The sequence below is a fragment of the Sebastes umbrosus genome, chromosome 1 (assembly GCF_015220745.1).
Source record: "Sebastes umbrosus isolate fSebUmb1 chromosome 1, fSebUmb1.pri, whole genome shotgun sequence".
Classification (NCBI taxonomy): domain Eukaryota; kingdom Metazoa; phylum Chordata; class Actinopteri; order Perciformes; family Sebastidae; genus Sebastes; species Sebastes umbrosus.
Window position 1 is genome coordinate 6,136,484 of NC_051269.1, and position 23,133 is coordinate 6,159,616.

Genomic DNA, 23,133 nt, shown 5'->3' on the forward strand with positions numbered 1-23,133 from the left:
TATAATACAATATTATAAATATAATAAGCGATTTCAGTCAAAAATGGCAGCAGAGGCAGATGTCAAAAATGTTTTGGCGAGGAATTTTGGCGAGGAAAAACTGTCATGTCCATTTTCAAAGAGGTCCCTTGACCTCTGACCTCCAGATATGTGAATGTAAATGGGTTCTATGGGTACCCACGAGTCTCCCCTTTACAGACATGCCCACTTTATGATAATCACATGCAGTTTGGGGCAAGTCATAGTCAAGTCAGCACACTGACACACTGACAGCTGTTGTTGCCTGTTGGGCTGCAGTTTGCCATGTTATGATTTGAGCATATTTTTTTATGCTAAATGCAGTACCTGTGAGGGTTTCTGGACAATATCTGTCATAGTTTTGTGTTTCTTAATTGATTCCCATTAATAAATATATACATAGATTTGCATAAAGCAGCATATTTGTCCACTCCCAGGTTGATAAGAGTATTAAATACTTGACAAATCTCCCTTTAAGTTACATTTTGAATGGATACAAATTGTCTGATTAGTTTGCGATTAATCGCGATTAACTATGAACAATCGATTGGCAGCCCTAGTTTTTTTTTGTTGAAGTTGTTGTTGTTGTTGTTGTTGCAGTACCGTATTGTCCCGTTTATAGATTCTTCATTTTTTTTCTCATACTACTCTCATACATACTCGTACATCTACCCTTCTCTGTTCGGGGCACACTCGCTTCTAGAAAATATCTTATATCCAGACTATATCTGTGCATATGTCCTCTTTTGTCACCCCATGCTACAACGGCCATGCTCATTGTCTATATTTATTCTCTTGACCAAACAGCTGCTCAGTAAACCTATCCCTTACAAGTAGAGGGGACAGCTGCCATTCCACAGATATAGACAGACAAAGAGGAGGAGCTCCGTCAAACCATCAGAGACAGACAGTAGTCTGACAGACATGATTGAGACAAGTTGAGAAGGGTTACCAATGAATGGACAGGCCTCTACACCCGACAGGACTACTGCATTTTGAAAAGGACCTTTTGGAATACCACCTCCAATTCAAAGTAAACTTGGCACAAATACTCTCTTGAAGCAGCAATGGCAGACAGCAGCAGTCCCCCACTCTCATCCTACATCATGGATGAGGAAACTCTGAAGAGAAAACAAAAGGAGAAGCTAAAGAAGCTGATGGCTACGGGAGGCAACCCGAGGCCCGCACGCTCTCTCCTCATCTTGACACTGAAGAACCCTTTCCGCAGGGCATGCATCAATATTGTGGAGTGGAAGTATCCTGATGTAGTAAAGGGTCTCTCGACAGCGGGACAGAGGATCATATTTTACGTAATTGTCGCTTCCGCGGACCGTATTTACTTTCAGTAATCAGAGGTGGAACGGCACGTGTATTCATATTGAATCATTCGCTACAGGACGTTTGGTTTGGTATGTGACATCCTTTCGGTACGCCATGTGACCCAAACGGCGGCTTATGTCTACTACTTGCACATGCGGAACAGATATTCTGGAGTGCGAGTTTTACCAGGAAAGTTTTGGCAGCACACCAGTTGTTCTTTATCAGCTGTAGCATGCCAGTTGTCTTAGCCCGGTTAGTCAAGCTCAGTGGATAATGTCAAACTGTATGCCGACACTGTTAAATTGAAGTCGGATCTATCTGTGGAGACGCTTCAAACAGTTCATTTACGACGGCATCACTCGGATGTGTCGAATAACAAAAGAAAAGAAAAACAGACTGGGCGGCGAGTCCTTCTCTCCACAGCGTTCAGGCAGCATCCCACTGCAAATTCACACCGTGACAAAGTGACTAAGGATAGTGATTTATCACTAACACACTCGATCGTAAACATTTTTTCTTTTCATATTGACAATATGCCAGTATTTGAGAGCCTTAAAGGGACTCTATGTAAGAATCAGAAATTGCTTGTTAACATCGACACCTTGGGCCGTTAAGTCAACGAAAGTCAGCGTCATGTTGCTCACGCTTGTGCTCGCTCTACATAGACATAAACAAGCATCGGTTAAAACAGTGAGGCGACACACGTCAGCTAAAAGCACAATATCACTCTATATTTCAGCTGCTTGGCAGTAATGTTAGCTGACCAGACAAAGGTCTCCATGAATCACTGCTGATCCTAGTGTTGGCTTTTCCTGCTTCAGCCTCCCGACCACGGTCAGAAGGAACAGGGGAGAAACCTCAGCCCCGGTCGGAGATGATAACGTTACTCGCTCCGGAGCCCTGTGTATTCACTCAGCAGCAAGAAATAAGACACTGGAAACCTTGAGCGCGGTGCGTAAGTGAAGGCGAGAAGGCAGCAGAGCATCTACTCTGGCCCTGTAGACCAAAGCTAAGGTCTCCCCTGTGTCTTCTGACCGCGGTCGGGAGGCTGAAGCAGGAAGAGTTGACACTGTTTAGCAAGACGGGCTTCACTAGATATAACTTTGCGGTTTTGGTGCTTCCGTGTAGTTTGTGTTGGAGTCTTGTCTGAACAGCATAGCCACACGCGAGCGTGCACGGGACACCGACCCGCAATGATTTAAACATGTAAGAAGTTACAAACAGTGCCTTTTAACTGTTACAGTAATAATGATGGCCAATGAGCCACTGTTGAATGTTTACATATATAAATTTAATAAATAAATTATAAATAATAATATATAGAATTGTTATTTTCTCTGCTGTGCCGAAAACCTACCGAGCCGCGACCCCAAAACCGAGGTACATACCAAACCGTGACTTTTGTCTACCGTTCCACCCCTATTAAATATCATATGTTTGGTGTTCTATTTGTAGCACAGCTGTAAGTGAATGTGTGAACGTGTCAGGGTGTTTGCTGTTCCATTTGTGAGCTGTGGGAATATCTATATTTGAGCTACTATGGTTGGCTTTGAAACTTCCTATAAATCACTTTCAGACCTTTTGAAATCATAATCCTACTGGCCATCTTTGCCAACTGTGTGGCCCTGGCTGTATACCTGCCCATGCCTGAGGAAGACAGCAACAACACCAACAGCAACTTGGTGCGTCAGCATGCTTGTGTTTGTTATTATAATGTACTGTGGATGCCGATAAGGGTTTATGCCTGTGGTTCCCAAAGTTGGCACCCTGGGGTGCCTTAAGGACAGACCATGTCATTGTTCATTTATTCTATGTTTTTAATAAGGTTTCAACACATTGAATGAATCTGCGACATTTACATTATCTATGTTTTGTGTTACGTTTCATCAAAATAGAAGAAAAGAGCAATAAATATGAAAATCACTGTATTGATAACTGTTTAATATGCAGTCATGCCACAGCTAATGACATGGCTGTCATAGAAACATAACACACTTTCCAGCTCGGGAGTTTTTCAGAAGCTCATCAGTCAGACAAATAGTGACCGTCAGAGAAGTGACAGATTTGACAAAGTAATATCTCAGCCCTCAACACAGTCTGACAGGACTGAATCTGAACCCACCAACAAAACCAAAATCAGACTCAACCCTATTTGTCAAACTGCTTAACGGACAAGTTTTGGCTGCTTGTGGTGATGGATATCATCCTCTATAGTACTGATGTGGCTGTCTCATTCCTTGTATACTTGAAAACAAGAAACTACCTGTCGTTTGGATTAATTATTCTACACAGTTCCTTCTGTGCATCAGCGGGCATTTCGCTCCTCTTATAACTCCCTCAGGACCGTCCGTTCCTGTCAGTCTTTCACCTGGATCCATCCTGGACAAAATGTCGTCTGAGCTCCACAATTTAAATTATAGCCTACAGGTAGATTGTTGTCTGTGGCGAGCAACATGAGGTGATAGAGATGGTTCGGGTTGATAACTAAAGTTGACTACAATAAGTTTCCTCTAAGGAAAACTCTCTACAGGACTCCCAGACTGTCAGTGTGTCATGAGGAGGATAGTCCTGTGATGAAAGGGGGAGAAAGTAGTGAATGTGATGAGTCATGATGTCACAGCCTCTCATGCACCCCCCTATAATAACGCCTTCTTTCTGATCCCACTCCGTGCCCAAGTTAGCCATCCTGATGAAAACGCCTATGATGCGTGCATATTAGCGTGTGCACGTGGGCGCACATGACCGTGCGCGTGCACAAACGTGCGGTACACTTCCGGTTTGGGGGTTTGAAAATATGGTCACCCTGCCTTCCGTCGCATTAAACATGTGCTAAATGTTGTGAATTAAACAGAAACACTTCCTTAGGTTTAGGCAACAAAACCACTTAGTCAGATTTAGGAAAAAAAACAACATGGTTGGGCTTAACACAGTTAAAATGTGACTTGACGTTGTGAACACAGTGAAAGTGAAACATAACACACGGGACACGAACAGCGGTCTCCTGGATGAAAGCCCTGAGTTTGTTGGACCCATCCATCTCCCTCCCCACCTTGTGTGTCTCTTTTACTTTTTATAATACGTCACCACCACACACGTTTACGGTTGCCGCGGAGGGGTTTACATTGTAGTTAACGGAAAGCCCTGTGCGTCTCATACTGCCGCGGATGCGGTGGTATTGAACGCCGGTAGCCGTGATAAAGCGTTGGTATTTGAAGCGCTAGGAATGAGAACGGGGTGCATCAACAGGATGCAAAGTAAATTTCTTTAAAAAATCCCCAAATGATATAGAAACCTTTATGAATAAATGAAAATAAAAACCAACAAGTAGTGAAATACAAGTCATTCTTTAAATACCACTTACATTCCAATCCTTTGCAGAGTTCAGTTAGCTCGGCGCTAACTTGGCTTTGATTGAATTCCTATATATTTCAGGGAATGGACTGGATGGTTCCAATATGCCACGACTACAATAGCAAGTTTAACTAACTCATCATAAATCATAAAGTTGTTTATTGTCCCAGACTGGATAATAAACCGTGAGACGGATGTTCCTCCAATACCGTTTCTCTTCATTGATCTATCTGAGGCCTGTACTATGAAGCAGGATTTGTGGTTAACGAGGTAACTTCAGGGTTTTCCGTCCTATGAAGCTGGTTCACTTCTTTCCGGGGTAGATCGCCATGGTAACTGATGCTGAACAGCTAACCTGCTCCGGAGCAGGTTATGTTCCAGATAAGAGATCAACTTGTATAAAAGCACCTCCTGCTGACCAATCAGAGCTCAGTGAGCGGATCGTATGATAATATTACACACATACGAACAAGTTTAAATCATAATTCAGGCTAAAAACAACACGGTTTAAACTGACAGATGCAGGAAGGACATCTGGCTGTATGCTGTGGGTGTTTACCGCTTTGAATTATGTTTTTATATTTATATTTTTTACTTGGTCTTGAGTCCATTTCACACCGCCGGAGACGGGGACGCAACTGAAAGAAGGTTGAAATAGACACATGCCGCATCCTTGTAAATGGGCATACAGAAGTGTAGTCTATTAATCTATTACACTTCTAAAAGCTATTTATATCTAGATAACTATATCTGACTTTTGAGTGTGCCGTTAAATTAATAAGTCTGTTAATTTACGCATTCACACATCAGGAGTTTTTTCTTTTACCAGCTGTCCTTCCTGCATTTAGCAGCTTCAGCTGTGTTACTTTTAGTCTGGATTATGTGTTTAGCTTCTTCGTATTTGTCTAATATAGTTTACTCTTTCTTTGTTAAATGTGCCGCTCTGCCTGTCTGCAAATCTGTAGACTTGTCCATGTCTGTGATTGGTCAGATGCTGCAAACACCGCCAGACTGAGAAACCCTGAGTTGATTACCGAGTTGATATCCAGCTTCGTAGGGCCACTTAGCAGGATCTCGTTTGTTAGAGTTAGTTAACGAGAAGATAACCTGGGTATGTTGAACTGGCTTCGTAGTACATACCTCTGTTCTCTGCTCAGATACCTTTAAAATCAGGTCCTGTATCATTTTCCTCTCTCACATCCTCTCTCTGGTTGCCATGGTCACACGACCGAACAGTGAGCTAAAGGGATTTTCCAGGATGACACTGTACAAAAGTTGCCTTGACGTCATTAGGCAAAGGTACAAAAGCACTATTCAACTGATTGTTGTTATTGGTATAATCAGTCCAGACACCATAAGTCATCCTCTGTGGTGTATGGTGCACGTGCTCATGCATGTGGGCAAGTGTGGCACAATCAGTCATGTGTAGGTTATAAAAGAGAACCATTTCTTGGGTGTAATGCAAGTGAAGAGAGTTTGTCATGTTTCATATGTGTTTATAAGAAGAAAGAGTTCAATGTGGTTATAATTTAGGGTACAGTGTTATTTATTGCCAGTGTTATTATTAGGGTGTTGTGTCAGTAGATCGCCAGTAGGTGGCAGTGTTGCTACAGAAGCCGTGTAGGTGAAGGGAGCGTCACAGGGAAGTCTCGCGTGAATACGTGAGATAATGAGAATCTCTGTGTACGAGATAGAAGTAGAATACACTGTGTAGCGATGTCAACCTAAAACATTATTTTACATTTTGCAGGACATGTTAAATAACTGTGTAGCACCAGACTGAGCCTGTGGGACATCATTCTGTGCACGCTACACTAGCATGCGGGCGGCATTATAGTGGCAGCAACAAACACTGAATATAAACATAGCTCTTGCTTGTTGGCAGCTTTGAGAATCTAGAGTCTTCTCCTACTCTAGTTTCCAGCATAAATCATACTAATTAGTGGTTTGTTTTGTTATTACAGCTATGTTCCACATCTTTTGACAATAAATGGTTCGTCCTCACAGTTAACAGGCTGATCATGTCATTGCAATGTGCACGGCTTGAGTCTAGCCAAGGATACTCATTTCCTGTTATGGCTCTACTATTATCTATTTATTTTTTTATTTTAGGTCTTGGTTGGGGGCAAAGGCCTGTGATTAAGACCAAAATTTTGCATTTTAGTGATTAATTAGTTAATTTTGATTATTTTTGATTATTTTATATGATTATATCCAAGGACAAGGCTCCAAGGACAATATTAGGCTCATATATCAGTGTGAACACTCCTGGAGGGCACTGTCTGTGCGGTGTGTATTTAAAATAGACGTTCACTTAATGCCTCTGCTGAAAGGGGAGACACCATAAAACATTCCAGCGCTGTGTGTTTGTATGACGTGAATAGACAGAAGTAGATTCGTGTGACGTGCAACAAGGACTTCTCTCAACGTGATTATCCCGGTTAAATGAAGGTTAAATATAAAAAAGCATTAAGCTCTCATGAAGAACCGTGAGCAGGGAAGGTGTTTCACTACCAACAGTGTAAGCCCTCAGTGGAAAAACTAAACAAAAAGACATTGATAGCTTCATTTTGATTAAAAAAAATATATATATATATTTGCAACACATTTGTGAAAACACAGGTACAACAATGGAAATAACTTGAGAAAAGTCTTATATGTTGTATTTTGTATCGATATATCAGAATGTTGTCAATGTATCATAACCCGAACTATGCATGAAATAACACTACTATAAGTTATTTGAGGCTAATTTACACCGATTCAAACAAAAGCCATTGTTGTTGTGTTACAGGAAAGCCTGGAGTACATCTTCCTCATCATCTTCTCCATAGAGTGTTTCCTGAAGATCGTTGCCTATGGATTTCTCTTTCATGCAGATGCATACTTGAGAAACTGCTGGAACATTTTGGACTTTGTTTGTGTATCCGTTGGGTAAGTTGATAAGTTTGTGCTGAGCCCGCTTAGTTTGCAATTTCATGTTCTGAATGGCCATATATATTATTGTACGTGCTGTTTATGTTGTCTTATTGCTTTGCAAAATAGTGGTCATGACGTGGTGTTATTGTTTCAGTCAGCTCATATAAAGAGGGTCCTGGGTTTGTTGCTTGGCTCTGGTCCATTCTCTTTGGATTTTGCATGTTCTCCCCACATTCCGATATTCCCCTTGTAAGTGGTCCTGTTGTACCTTTTCAGCTGCATCTCTCAGGATAAACCCAAGATAAAACCTAATTTTGTTTTTTATTTTGGCGTCCGTGTTGACAGGTTAGAGCAGCCACACGCGCGTCTCGGCTGCGTCTCTTCTAGAGATTCGAGGTCACGCCTATTTTTGATGCGAGCCGCATGGTTCACAGCAGCAACAGACAGTGAGAGTGACCTATTGACTGTATATATATATATATATATATATATATATATCAGCTACAGTACTACAGTTTCAATGTCTAGACATCTGTAGAATATGTCACAGACAGTGAAGGTGATCTATTGACTGTATATTGACATCATATCAGCAACATTACTACAGTTTCCATGTCTATCTGTAGAATATGTTACAGAGATGAAAAAAAGACTTTTTAAATCGACACTTCCTGCTTTCATTTCGAAATAAAAGCCTTCAAGCATTTTTTCTGTGGACAGAATTCCTTCATTTGTAAACACAAGGCTTTTATTCTGAAATATGTGCTGGACAGTGTTGTGGAACATGCAGTGACTTGGAGAGCTCCATGAGTGAATAAAGTACGGGGTTTTAATTGTGGATTATTACTATTATTTACAAATTACCACACGTTTCTTAACCTTTCTCTGTCCAAAATAAATATAAATTACATTTATAATGAAATGAAATGGCCATTAAAAGGCAAACTCTATGTAGAAAAGAAAGGGCTGACAGCAGCAGCAGCAGCACACACGCAGCTGAAACGCAACTGGTGTGAACACCCAACGTGTCATTCACGCAGCCGCCACGCACTTCTGACGTTCCCAGTGTGGACGAGGCGTAAGGGTGCGTATTGGGTGCACAGCACTTGTTCTAATGCTGCACTTCCACTGAGCTGCGCTGTTGTGATCCAGTTGGAGTTTAGTTTTACTGCGCTACTTTCCGTGAGTCATTGCTGGTTCAAACTGAACATTTCCTGCTGCTGCTTCTCTACGCTTTCCACCGGCAAACCCAACACGTTCTCATCCCAACTTGTCACGTACCGCCGCTTTGTCACAACCCTTGGCGTCACTTTTTTTTTTCGACATCAGAACCACTATAGTTACCCTTGGCAACACTTTAAGATTAGGCAACAAAACCACTATATAGGTTTAGGAAAGAATGACATTGGTTGGGCTTAAAACTGTTACGTTTGTACAGTGAAATTGACACTGAACGTTGTGAACACGGGACATGAACGAACAGCTGGGAATGAGAACGTGCTGACAAACCAGGGAGGCTGTAATATGTTTATCACCAAGTTAGTGTCCCTTTTATAAAGATGCTATTCAATAATAAAAGCAGGCTTTACACAAATATATCTGGACATATTTGGCACTATTTGGTCAGCAGATCAGTTTTAAATATAATTTTAAAAATATCAAGCAGCCACAGTTATGAAGAGCAACAGATGACAGGCTCTGCAAACCAGCACGCCTTCATCACATCATCAAAATAAAATGTAGTTTACCTTGCTGTGCTGGTTTATAATTCCCTCTAACACAGTCCCAAGGCAGTGCATAACAATGTCACATCAACAGCATAACTCTGTACCTGGAGTTGGGATAGGCTATAGTGTTAAAACTTTAAAGTAGATAATTTGATGATATATTTAGAAAATGTCCTTTTCCCTTAAAAAAATAGGCCACTGAATTATTTCTACACATTATTCAAATCATAATCTGGATAATTAGATCATGAATTTACAAACAAAATGCAAATAATTAATAGATGAATTTGATAAATGCGTAGCTGCCAGTAGTAATGCACTGATAGATGTTCGTAAAAAAAAAAAAAAAAGGTTCACTTTAAAGGGACTATTTGTAACTTTCAGAAATGCTTCTTAACAGCGACACCTGTGGCCGTGAAATCAACGAAAGTCAGCGTCGGGCTCGCACTTGCTCGCTCTAAATATACCTGAACGAGCATCACTCAAAACAGTGAGGCGACACACGTCAGCTAAAAGCACAATATCACTCTATATTTCAGCTGCTTGGCAGTAATGTTAGCTGACCAGACGAAGGTCTCTCCATGAACATGATTTAGATCTGATCCTAGTGTTGGCTTTTCCTGCCTGAGTGCAGATTGAAGCAGCGGCGCTCTGCAGCGTGTCTCCTCTGCTCTCTCCTCCCGCAGCCGGAGAGCAGAGGAGACACCGGCACCCGGTCAGTAACGAGAGGGTAACATTACTAGCTAAGGAGCTCCGTCACTTCACAAGACACGGGAAAGCTCTGTTGGTCTGGAGGAGCTGCAGCATTTTTTTTCTGCACAAACGTCCACTGTGCATTCACTAGATATTCTCAGAGCTAAACTAACACTTCTGCAGTGTGGAGTGAGCGCGCGTTCACGTCTAGAGGTGGAGCGAGCTGTGAACGCGCGCACTCTCTGAGCGAAGGCAGGCAGGCAGAGTTGGAGAGGCAGCGGCCACACGCGAACGCGCATATGTGAGCGCGCATGTGTGACGACCCGCTACATTTATGCGCGTACAAAGTTACAAATAGTCCCTTTAAAGAAACTGTTTGTAACTTCTTACACATATAAATCATTGCGGGTCGGTGTCCCATGCGCGCTTCCGTGTGGCTACGCTGTTCAGACTCAGACTCCAACACAAACTACAGTGAAGCACCAAAACCGCAAAGTTATATCTAGTGAAGCCCGTCTGTTAAACAGTGTCAACTCTTCCTGCTTCAGAGGAGGACACATGGGAGACCATAGCTTTGGTCTCCAGGGCTGTAGTCTCTGCTGTACTCTGCTCCTCTGCCTGCTTGCCTTCACTCACACACCGCGCTCATTCTCGCTCTCCTGCTCCACCTCTCACATGCATGCGCAGCATTACACACTGCAAAAGAATTAGTTTAGCTCGGGAGGCTGAAGCAGGAAAAGCCAACACTAGTATCAGCATTGATTCATGGAGAGACCTTCGTCTGGTCAGCTAACATTACTGCCAAGCAGCTGAAATATAGAGTGATATTGTGCTTTTAGCTGACGTGTGTCGCCTGACTTTAGTTGACTTAACGGCCACAGGTGTCGCTGTTAACAAGCAATTTCTGATTCTTACATAGAGTCCCTTTTAGCGTGCTGAGGATATTTCATGTTTTGGTAACTGTACACTCTTCTTATTATTCAGACAGTGCATCTCATCCTCTGTGCAAATACATACTCAACATCAGTACTTCTACAGAGCTGTTGAAGCCGACTGACCGCTGATCCAGCCATCATCAGAAAATGATGTCACTTCAGATTACGCCTGAGAGGAAAGAACATCATAGTTTGTGTTTTCATGTCTCCAGATTGTTCACTGTGGTTGTGGATGCCATTAACCACCTCAGTGGAGTGGAGGCTCCTGTAGGAGAAAAAGGTGGTGGCTTTGACATGAAAGCTCTGCGGGCGTTCAGAGTCCTCCGACCACTTCGACTGGTCTCTGGAGTCCCCAGTGAGTAACTGGTCTGCCGTTGCATTACATACTTTGTACAATTAAATTATATAATTTTCATCATACTGTAACAATACGTTAATTTTACTGTTATTAATTGTTATTTTATTCTTAGTAGCAATATGTATTATTTATGAAAGGCGAGCGAGAATGTTTTTTTTCTGGTGATCCATTTTCTAAGTCTGATCTAAATTGTTTTCTCTCCTGTGTTTATGACTTAAAAACAGGTGGAAAATGTTTTGGGGAATCTTTCTAAGTTCCTTTTTTTCATCTGTTAAACAGTTAAAAACTTTTTTTTTTGCCAGGGTCACTTTTCAAAGTTTTTTCATCTGTGAAAACAGGTGATTTTTCAGGCCTATTTTTCTCAGTGTTTGTTGTTGTAACTTCGACAACAATTGTGCACCAATACCCCATGTTCTAAATAGGACTAATTCATTCATGTCTTCTTCCAGAGCCCTGTTTCAAAAAGAGGGATTAGTGAAAACTAAGTTAGTTAACCCCCAAGATGAGGGAAACTCTGGGTTTTAATACGTATTAATACATATAATGTGAATTCATGTGAGGAGGTGGATCCAGGAGGATGTCAAGCAGTTTCCCGGCGTCGCCAAACAGATAGAGCCAGAGCAACACAACCTCCTCTCCACCATGGACCAGATTTTTGACCTGTTTAACAGATGAAACAGTAATTAGATTTTTTGACCTGCTCTTCAGTCATAAAGACAGGAGAGAAAACAATTTAGATCAGACTTATGAAATGGATCATGCCATTCGGGGCTTCCATAATTATTAATAGTAATAAACATTTATGTCAATGTTCTACAGTCATGTGGCAGCCAGAGGCAATCATTTCACTAAACAGTTAATAATCGTAGGGGAAAGATTGCTTGCAGTACATTGTGGCAAATGACAATTCTGATTTTTTTAGGAACCCTGACTTGATTTATCACCGTTTCCCCCTCTCAGGCCTTCAAGTGGTGATGAACTCCATCCTGAAGTCTTTGTTGCCTCTTTTCCACATCACCCTACTGGTCCTTTTCATGGTCACCATTTATTCCATCATGGGATTGGAGCTCTTCAAGTGCAAAATGCACAAGACCTGCTACTACATAGGCACAGGTACAGTATCCAGCACAACCGGGTTATATATGGCAGTAATACCAGAGATTCCCCGATCTGATTGGTGGATTGCGGCCAGTACTAGTTTGTCATTCTAAAATGTGGTGTCTTTGCTGGCAGTAACGTTATCCGGACTGAACTTTTAGCCGTGTCAATCACTTGTTGTAACTGTAACATTATCTTACTTATCACTATTTGCAATCAGTCATTTTGTCACTCAAACAGCAACCAGGAGCCCCCTTTTCACTTCTCTGTCTTGCTCTCATCTGCTCTTTGCTGCTGAAGGCTAATGGTATAAAGATATGTCTGATAGCATTTCATCGTGCCTCACAATAAATACATTTTAAAGGACAGGTTCGAGTTTTTTTCAAGCCAATGTAAAAACAATACTGACATGCCCTACATTGAAAGAATCATTGGTAGCTGTAATTGTTCGTCCTGTCTGTCTCCGAGCACTTCCCTATACACCAACTGTAAAACGCCGTCCACTTGGCTGTGTAAGACGCTCTGGTAGACGCGGCCGTGGCGCTCTGAATAGTACGCACAGCACCCCCCGGAGACTGGGTCTCTCTCAGGATGTTGTGTGTCAGTGGTGCTGAGTGATGCTGGTCCGTCCCCCCCTGTTAAAAACTAACAAATTGCCTACTGCATACAGGGGATAGTGTGTTGACCCTTATCATTGTTGCTCACTGCAGCCCAACCCTGTTTGTGAGGTCTGTATTTGTCCGCAACACCATTGATACTATACGAGGAACTGTGTGTGTTACATGTATTAGAAGATGAAGTGATGGTGTGTCTGCCCGAAGGTCAGCATATGGTAAAAAATAGCTGAGCTTGCTGGATTCTCATAATGCAATTACATAAATATAGTAGAACAGGTGTACAGGCCTAAAAAAAGAATGTGTGAACATCCTCTGTTAAGAAGTAAGCTTCATGTTACCTTGCACAGAGAAAGTGAGGTTTATACATCTTCTTTTGAGAGATAAAGAGCGCTGGGATGGGATTTGTACTCCGTATTGACCAATACTGAATTTAGCTGGAGTTAAAAAAATGTCAAATAGCTGCTACCATGTGTACAATCCATAAACATGCACACAAAGATCAACCTAACCATTACCATTACCCTCCTCTGGTCTTCAGATATCATTGCTACAGTGGAGAATGAGAGGCCGGCTCCATGTGCCCAAGCAGGGAATGGTCGCCGTTGTACCATCAATGGCACAGAGTGTCGAGCAGGCTGGCCCGGCCCAAACCACGGAATCACCCACTTTAACAACCTCGGCTTCTCCATGCTGACTGTCTACCAGTGTATCACCACACAAGGGTGGACCGATGTCCTCTACTGGGTAAGGTATTGCTCCTGTCTAAAAGCAAACTAGTTTGTACTTAAACTAAGTTCTTGTAGAATGGTTACATCCTTCCCATATCATATAATCTAGAGCATTTCAATAAAGCACAGTGAGGTCACATATCTTATTTGTATTGAAGATCCTGGTTCCCCATGTTTTATTAAAATGATTTTATTTAAATTTACCTATAGACTATGGGGCATGGGCATCTCAACAAACAAGTTACACTCTTTATCAAGTGACGCAAGACTTAATATTCGAACAGATGTGAATTTATCTTTGATCATATCAATCAGAACGAAAGCTTGTCTCTTCTCTTCATCTGTCTCTTCTAACCCAGCTTGTTGAAAAGGAGCTTTTGGCTAATGCCTTGTGGTAATCTATTTGATTTTGTTAATTAGGGCCCAAGCATGTGTAGCGTTTAACCGCTCCACATGTAATTAAATAATTGTTCTCGTAAAATAAAATAAAATAAAGTTCGGGGCACCACCTCTGTTTAAAGATAATAGAGGAAACTATTTTTAATATGACTATCTGTCATTAATCAATCTCAGATCTGAAGTGTGAATTCTAAATTCATTGATCGAAGCGTTTACTATGAAGCATACACAAACAACGACGTGGGATAAAGTGAAACATTTATTTACCATAAAAGCAATAATTGAGTGAATGAGGTGATGAATACATATGAATAACAAAACCAGTGAATGAGTGAATGAAATGGAGTTTAAAATGATAATTAATGTCTAATGAGAATAGTGAAGAGAGAGATCTTCTTACACGGATTACCTAACGCTATGCACAGAATAACTAACGATTTTGATATTAATAACTTCAAACTGACTTTCTGACAACAGCTCTTGATCAAAGTCAGCCACGGAAAATTCTTACTTCTGTCGTCGGTTCCCTTGGGTCCAGAGAAAACTCACTCAAATATTGTCTGGTAGACAACGTCTCCTTGGATGGATTTTGAGGATGTATCTGTTAGTTGGTCCGGGATACCACGGAGGAAGAAGAATGTTCAACTTTCTCGTCAGGAGAATGAAAGCTGAATTGGAGTCCGTTGACTGTTAGTTGGAGGAGATCAAAACGAACTGAAGTCGGAATTATCTTCTTGAAGGTTTAAAATCGATCTATTACGGATAAAGCTTGAACTGTTGGCCAAGCAAATTTAAACTTAAATCACGCAAGATAATTAAAAGATCTTTAAAAATGCTGATATTCAAAAATGATGAACAAAAATTATAAGCTAGCAAAAAGAAACACTAGGACGTGTGTCAAGCGAATAAGAAAAAGAACAGAAAAACTAAGAACGGAAAACGAGAAACTGAGCTCCGACCGGAGGAGCGTCCCTTTTTAAAAGTTAACTTTGAGGGGAGTGGCTTTTTCCGAATCAATTAAATTTGGATACTTTTATACGAGCCGATTTAGATATTCTCTCATCACTATTGTCTCAAAGTTATTGTTACACGTAAATTATATATCACAGATCATAGCACCAAAACATTCGGACTTAATATTTAAAAACATTATGCGATTGTTTGTCCATGCCTAATCATTAACGTAGTAACTTAATCTTGACACAATAAACACAGTATATCCGGTTACCATATGAACTGAAAGAATTAAGAAAAATATGTAATGTAATACTAAATCACAACACAACAATACAACAAAACATTCAATAATAAACAGCAGATCTTAAAAGTAATAAGTATTAATACTTATAGCAGACTCTAATTTCCGACTGCTCATCCTATTACCTCCCATCACCGCTAGGTGGCAATGTTGCTCCACCACAGACTTATGTAGTTCAGAAGACTGAAGAGGGGGGCAGATGTTCAGGGTCCAGGTGTTCGAAGGAATTTCAGGAGGATCTTTATCAGTAGAATTCTCTTTTGAAGTGGAATATGGCCGTTTTTGAATTACAATGAAGTGTCAATTCCTTTGTTGACATAGTCTGCAGAGGGCACTTTCCCACAGTTAGAAAATGTCCTTATCTCCTGGTGTAAAATCCTGTGGCTATTTAAGTGTCAAAACTGACAACCTGATGTCTGAAAAGAAAGTTCACGTCTCCTTGGAGAGAAGCCAGTTGTTTCTTTTGGGTGTTAATTATTAAATCTTCTTTGACAGAAGAATTTTGTTATCCTGTTCTTGTGAAGAAAACAAGATGGGTTGTCGACTGAGGACAGCACAAGGTTCCTGCTACACATGAAAGTGCAAGGAAACCTATTGTTTTTCTAAAGAATATTTTTCCGCTGCGAGATTGCATGCTTCTGTTTCTGATTACTCCAAAAGTTCGCAATGGATTTGAATGCCATTTTTTGGAGGGGTGGAGTGAAGCACAATGAACAATCCATTGGTGGCGATCCGGATCATGATCCGGATCGCCACCAATGGATCATGATCCGGATCGCAGGATTTCGATCAGCCTGAGCATTAAGGGTATAACACATGCTCAGTGTAACTGATGATGGTTGATGGCGCGTTGATGACGCGCTGATGACGTGTTGATGAGGTGTGACCCCGCCTCCTTCTGAGAGCAGAGGGATACGTGTGTGGATTTGTGGCTAGACATCGAGGTGCGGGAGCTGCTGGCCGTCCTCGGTGAGAAAGAAAAAAACGGTAGATGACGGGATGAGAGACAATGTAGTGTAACGTCATACAGACATAACAAGGCTGCTGAATGAGAGAGGCATCCGCCGATACGTTACACGGATACACACTGTGTTAATAACAAGCCGACCACCTCACGGTACCGCCAGCTGTGAGCTGTGATCTGGTTTTAAAGTCAGGCACCTTGGCGGAGGTCTGCGCTCTCCGAGTGCCATTCTAGTTTATTTATTTTTTTGACCAATTTACATTGTTTGAAGTACCAATAACAGCATTAGTCTTGTACTTAAAGTTGTAATCAGATAAAAAAAAGAATGGTCAAAATGAATGCAGAGGAGATATCCTGACTTTTAGTATCTAGTATGTGTCAAAATTCAAAAACACTAGATTCTACACTTCCACAAACCAACACAAAAGCATCTTTTGTAAGACCCTCCCTGCTTCTGTGTCTGGATGTGCTCAGTGTCTTGTAAATGCCCACGTTTTTCCAACTCCACATTTCTGTTTGTAAGTTTAATTCTCAAGCCCAAACTGAAATAAACCTGATGACATCAGAATGACAAGCAGTTTTAGGCTGGGTATGGTAATTGGCGAGCAGAGTTGTATGTTTAGCAAAACATGTCTCGGACTTACTCTGTACGCTAAAAGACTAAACTAATGTTGATATTCTTGCCTGACTTTGTGTAAGAGGGCAACAAAAGTGTATTTTCCAATAAGTAGGATTTCTCACATGGCAAATGTGGCAGTGTTCTTTTTATTTTTTGTTTTTTACAAAATGTAAGTGTGCTTTGTCGTACAGGTAAATGACGCTATAGGAATGGAATGGCCATGGATCTATTTCACCACACTCATCCTGGTTGGCTCCTTCTTCGTGCTCAACCTGGTTCTGGGCGTGCTCAGTGGGTAGGGATACTCTGAACATAACTACCCTACTAACCCTCAATTCACTTCTTTTGCATAATCATGATTTACTCTTCGCTCCGTCCATTTCAGCCAGCCATTTCTTCACGCTTCTTAGTGCGTTCTGTCCTTCTAGTTCAGATTGGTTGTCCTGTTTCCCACTAGTGAGTTCACAAAAGAGCGAGAGAAGGCCAAGTCCCGTGGAGAGTTTCAGAAGCTGAGGGAAACCCAGCAGCTGGATGAGGACCTCAAGGGCTATATGGAGTGGATAACTCAGGCTGAGGTCATGGACAATGACCAAGAGCGACAGGGTAAGACACAAGACACAGATTACAACACCTGTTAAATAGAAAAGAATAGAATAGAATAGAATAGAATAGAAATATTGGAATATTCTTTGCAGCTGTCAGAAACTTATAAATACTAGGATTCGTGATATGCAAAGATTAACTTTGCTATAAATGCCAATATAATTTTTTTTGTAGGGCCACATTGGTTGAGCTTCACTTCACAACAAGTTTACCTTTGTTTCTTTAAGTGAAAATACTCCCTCTGTGTGTCTGGATGTGCTCAGCCAGTAATGGGTAGTACTCAGCAAGTAACTTAATCAGAATTTATTATGAAGTAGATTTTCACATACACATAATTTTCCTTGATGTTGTGGTGCAAAACAGTCCAAATATACAAAGTAGGAGAAAATACAAGTACCACAAAAAGTAATATCTGAAAATAAATTTAGAATAAAAACGGTACAATATATACAGTATACTATCACATAGAGAGCTGTACAGTGATGAAAACAACCATTATCAACCATAATCTCTCCAGCTCGCCTCAGGATCCTGGAGGCATACAGGTCCTGGTGGACTGAGGGATAGCAGATTGCATGAAAAGATGTGTTGATACATGAAGAAGATGGTGTCAGTGGGCATCTTGGATGTGGCCCTCTGGCAAAAATATCCCAGGATTTTTGGGAGGGACCTGGAGGCTAAATTACTTTAAAAAAAGGTTCCCAGAAGTCAAATCAATCATCAAATTGAGCCAGAGAATGGTCATGGAATCGAGCTTCTGGACCCAACTACTGTTGACGGCATCGTCTAGAGACCTGTAGCCCAACCTTAATTTAAAATGAAAAGAAACACTTAGTTCCTTTTAAAACCAACCTATTTCCAAAAATACACTTAACCCTCAGGATACTCACCTTTAGGAGATAAGTTACCTTCAAAGAGACTATCAAAAACCAAAATCTTACTCCAATCGGCTATGGGACACATCCCAAGGCCCAATGCCCTGCTTGCAAGGTATACTGTAGGCTTTAGCCAGCAATGGTTAATGGTCAGCGGTGACCTGAATAGCTTTATAACTGATTTAACACCCTTATCAGAACGCAATGATTATGGGCAATTGGCAATTGTAGCAAATAGCATATAGCATTTGTGAGAATGCATGAATATGACACACTTACCAGGTACAATGATACAATATTGCAACTTCCCTTTAAGTGTCTAATGTAAAGCATTCCTAAAGTGTGTGTTGGCTGGAGCTTCATCTCCTCCTGCAAAGTGCCTATGCATTAGAGTTAAGGTGCCTAATATTAGCATCAGGGTACGTGCTGTTCCTGAGGTGGGATGTCCTACACCTCAGAATCTGAAAGAGAAGAGAGAACTAGCGGGGTAGGAGGGGTCGGCAATCACCTTCTGCGCCCTTTGGCTAATCCGTGTGGCATAAATGGAGGCCATGCTATGATTTTAGAGGCAGTTCGCACCACTCTCTTTAACTGTCTCCTCTCAGCAGCGGTTGTGCTGCTGTACCAGACTGTGACAGAGAAGACCAGGACACTCTCCACTGTGGCTCTATGAAATTGAAGCATTGCCTCTCTAGCCACACCAAACTTTCTAAGCTGGCGCAGGAAGTAAAGCCTCTGGTGGGCCTTGCTGATAATAAGGCTAGTGTTGTCATTACAAAGTGTTTTACAAGGCGAAGATAAAAATAATAAAGGATAGATCCAACGCCAGATACATGCACATTTCCACATATGTTTACAAACAAATATAAATAAATCCCAACGTGATTTTATGAAAACTACAAGTGGCCTACAGATCGGATCTAACAGGATGTCACTTTTCCTGTGACTTCCTGTAAATTCTTTGAAGGCTGCTGGAAACGGCTGGAAACTGTCCGACTCGACCGCAGCTTTTTGTCCCCGCCCCCTGCTTTCCAGGCGAGGCGCAGTTCATGTGGAACGAGCCTAGAGTAATGGTCAGAGCAAGGTGGGGGTCAGGTTGAGTGCTACTTCAGCCACCAGAGTCTGCTTTACCTGTGAAAACCTGTTTCATTGTCCAGCTGCCTGTTTGCCATTTGCAATGTAATGTAATGAACCATCCCGCCTAGTTCATTACATTACATTTATTTAGTTAGCGCTTTTTATCCAAAGCGACTTACAATAAGTGCATTCAACCATGTAGATGCAACCTTGTTTATTAGTAAATAAGCAATTACTAAATAAAAGAAATTAGCGAGTGATTTTGTCAACTGTCATCCAGATCAGCTTTGCTTAGCTTTTGACAGATCTCATAACAAAGAATAACACAGAGTATGTGCACTGATTTCTAACATTAACCGTACTGTGTGTGTGTGTGTGTGTGTGTGTGTGTGTGTGTGTGTCTTTTCATCAGGCCTGCTCAGCACAGAAAATGGAGGATCAGAGAGCGGAGGTGTCGGCAAAATGGACACAATGCAGCTGATCATCTATTACTAGTCAGTAGCACACTTGTCTAGCAGAAATGTATTCATTGATAGGGTCTGGATAGAGAGGCTCAGTTGAGTGTGTGACGAAATTTAAGATGTCTTCTTTGATCTCATAATTAAAGTTCTAGTTTTTTTTAGTTAAGATCAAATATTTTCACTAACGTCAACATTTTAGCAATTCTGCTTTTGTATCCAGTAAATGCTGGTGACAGCATTCAGAGTAATTTCAATGATGTTTAGAAGGAGTTCAGAAAACACAATACCGAGTGTGTGTTTAGACATGAGTGTTTTAGTTATGATACCCGATAATCCTGATCCCGGTTTTGAGAAACCTGCATATGCTAACTGAAGTATTCCGAAAAATAAAAACTGGGACACCGTCGCATGTAAAATCTTAGATGACCACAGCCATCCTTTAAAGCTGAAGTAGACGAGATTGGAGCAAAAAAGTTATTTTTATAAAGCGGTCGCTATATCGTGACAGTAGTACATGAAACAGGTAACCTGAAAAAAAATCATGGTCCTTTGTGTCCTCCGGTGCTCCTCACGGCATCTGCAAGATTTCACAGACCGGAGGAAAACAACCAATCAGAGCTGATCTGAGGTCTGCTGTCCATCTGCCGTCTACGAGAGCCGACTGTCAATCACTCGCGAACTCCGACCAAACGGTCAAACTAGGCAGCGCTGATCAAATATGAATCAATATTATGTTACGTTAATGCCTATTTCTCTCCTCAAATGTTTTCAGATCATCTTGTAGTGCACGGTTTAGCTGTATGAGAACGTTTGTGACACCGCCGCCATTGTGAAATCTGGTGAAGGAACGCCGTGTTCCGGTCACATGACCGGAGCACAGCCAATAGGAACGCTCTCTCAATGAAATGACCTGTGATTGGTCAAAGTCTCCCGTCACGGGCTAGATTTTCTAAAGCCTGAAAACAGAGTCATGAGGAGGTGCAGAAGTCTAGTTATCTCTCAGAACACTTGAATTACAATATGCTGAAAGGTTGTTATGGAATTTTTGACCAATGATGCCAAAAATATACTGACTACTGCAGGTTTAAAGCACCACTTCCAGCTACTGACCTCAGAGCAAAGGTATAGAGTCCCCTGTGCAAAGAAAACCATCTATAAAAAATAGTTTGTCTCTGTCACCATAAACTATCTTAGCCACTTTCTGACCTCAGCACACAGCAATTTATATCTATTTATTTTTTTTTTATTATTTTAATGTGTCCTGTCTGGATTTCGTATTTTGTGTTTTAATAGCAGATTTTGCACATGCAAACCAAAGACAAATGGCTGCCTTTAGTAAACAAAAAGCAGACAATAAAGTATTTTCTATTCTGTCTAAACCTGATAAATATAAATCTGATACAGGTGCTGAATTTTTTTGTAAACATCAAATGCACCTGCAGTCATCAGTAGCCTGGATACTAGCGTTTATCACATAAAGGCTACGGGGATATGGATAACATGATGTCTCTGTGTTCCATGTAAAAAAAATATTACAGTTTATCAAAGTCATTGAAATGTCCTGATATCTTACTTTAGGGGCCACTATGAGGACTCACTATTTCATTTAATTCAACTTGTCTTTCTCCTCCTTTTTGTGCAGTAAGCTGGCTCGTAAGTGGAATCGTTGGTTACGCCGTAAATGCCTAGTGTACGTGAAGTCCAAGCTGTTCTACTGGTGGGTGATCATGCTCGTCTTCTTTAATACGCTGGCCATCGCAACGGAACACCACAAACAATCCCAGGGTCTCACAAACTGGCAAGGTCAGAGCATTATACACCTTACATGCCTGCATGCATTTCATCCTGTGTTTAGTACATGACAGTTTTCATTACTCAGCTTCCTTTTAGTGAGAGCAAAAGAAACACTTAAAGGACCAATATGTACTACATTTACTATAAAAAATCATAAAATGACCATGATATGTCATCGGAGATTTAGGGAACATGCTAAGTTAAAATACTGTCTTCTCCGACAATCTGCTGCCCTGAACAATCTTCCTCGCTGACACTGTTTTGAGCTGGGATGGATGAGTGCATACAATGGAGATTTAGTGAACTTCTTGTGTGTTATCTGATCTGTATATCTGTATGTTGCTATGCTTTGCTATGTGTATATCTGTATGTTTCTGTGTACTGGCCCTGGAGACAAATATCCCTCTTGGGACAATTAAATCTAAATCTAAAATGTAATTCATCATGACATATTCAAGTTGTAGCTGCAGGTTGTGATCAATGACTAATATTATTAATTATTAATTAGATTACCAAAACTGTAAAAACTGTCATGTTTCTACCTCGTCAGTCAACAAAAGCTGTTTACAGATCTCAATTGGATTTTTGAGTTTCAGCTATACGGTATTCTGTATAACTGTGGTAATCTATAATATATTGAAAGTGTAACCGAAATTGATTCAGTAAGGGATTTTGGTGCTATATTTAAATTTGATAAAATGCCACAGAACCAACCCTGAAGCTTCGTCCACACTGGGAATGTCAGGAGCGTGTGGCGGCTGCGTTACCTGTTGTTTTTTAATCCGGCGTCCTTGATAACAGGTTAGAGCAGCCACACTGCCCTCGTGAGCCGCGCGTATATCTCATATTGACATCATATCAGCAACATTACTACAGTTTCAATGTCTATATCTGTAGAAAATGTTACGGAGATGAGAAAAAGTAAAGACCTGTTTTTAAATCAACAGTTTCTGCTTTCATTTTAAAATAAAAGCCCTCAAGCGTTTTTTCTATGGACAGAATTCCTTCATTTGTTAACACAAGGCTTTTATTCTGAAATATGTGCAGGACAGTGTTGTAGAACATGCAGTGACTTGCAGAGCTCCATGGATGAATAAATTACGGGGTTTTAATATTGGATTATTACTATCATTTACAAATTACCACACGTTTCTTAACCTTTCTCTGTCTAAAATGAATATAAATGACATTTATACACCCGACGCGCGAATCACGCTGCCGCCACGCGACGCTGCCGCCACGCGCTCCTGACGTTCCCAGTGTGGACGAGGCGTGACAGTAGTTCACTTCGCTTCAGTTTAAATTTTTTATTCTAACAA

General features: G+C 41.1%; 1 protein-coding gene and 1 long non-coding RNA gene across 2 annotated transcripts in view; one reads left to right on the forward strand and one right to left on the reverse strand.

Moving 5' to 3' along the window:
- Positions 1-263: 263 nt before the first annotated feature.
- LOC119495571 lies at positions 264-8,051 on the reverse strand. The gene is made up of 3 exons (XR_005208513.1): positions 7,968-8,051; positions 5,924-5,929; positions 264-273 (listed from the first exon to the last, which is right to left on the reverse strand). It is a non-coding gene; the product is annotated as an uncharacterized LOC119495571 (long non-coding RNA).
- Positions 947-23,133, forward strand: part of LOC119495562 (dihydropyridine-sensitive L-type skeletal muscle calcium channel subunit alpha-1-like) — a 51,763-nt gene continuing 29,576 nt past the window's right edge. Inside the window, exons 1-10 of the mRNA XM_037782195.1 lie at positions 947-1,273; positions 2,915-3,020; positions 7,484-7,623; positions 11,176-11,318; positions 12,282-12,434; positions 13,575-13,780; positions 17,196-17,299; positions 17,462-17,607; positions 19,972-20,053; positions 21,663-21,823. Of these exons, the coding sequence (XP_037638123.1) occupies positions 1,086-1,273; positions 2,915-3,020; positions 7,484-7,623; positions 11,176-11,318; positions 12,282-12,434; positions 13,575-13,780; positions 17,196-17,299; positions 17,462-17,607; positions 19,972-20,053; positions 21,663-21,823 (1,429 nt within the window). The 5' untranslated portion in view covers positions 947-1,085. The remainder of the gene's footprint in view (positions 1,274-2,914; positions 3,021-7,483; positions 7,624-11,175; positions 11,319-12,281; positions 12,435-13,574; positions 13,781-17,195; positions 17,300-17,461; positions 17,608-19,971; positions 20,054-21,662; positions 21,824-23,133) is intronic.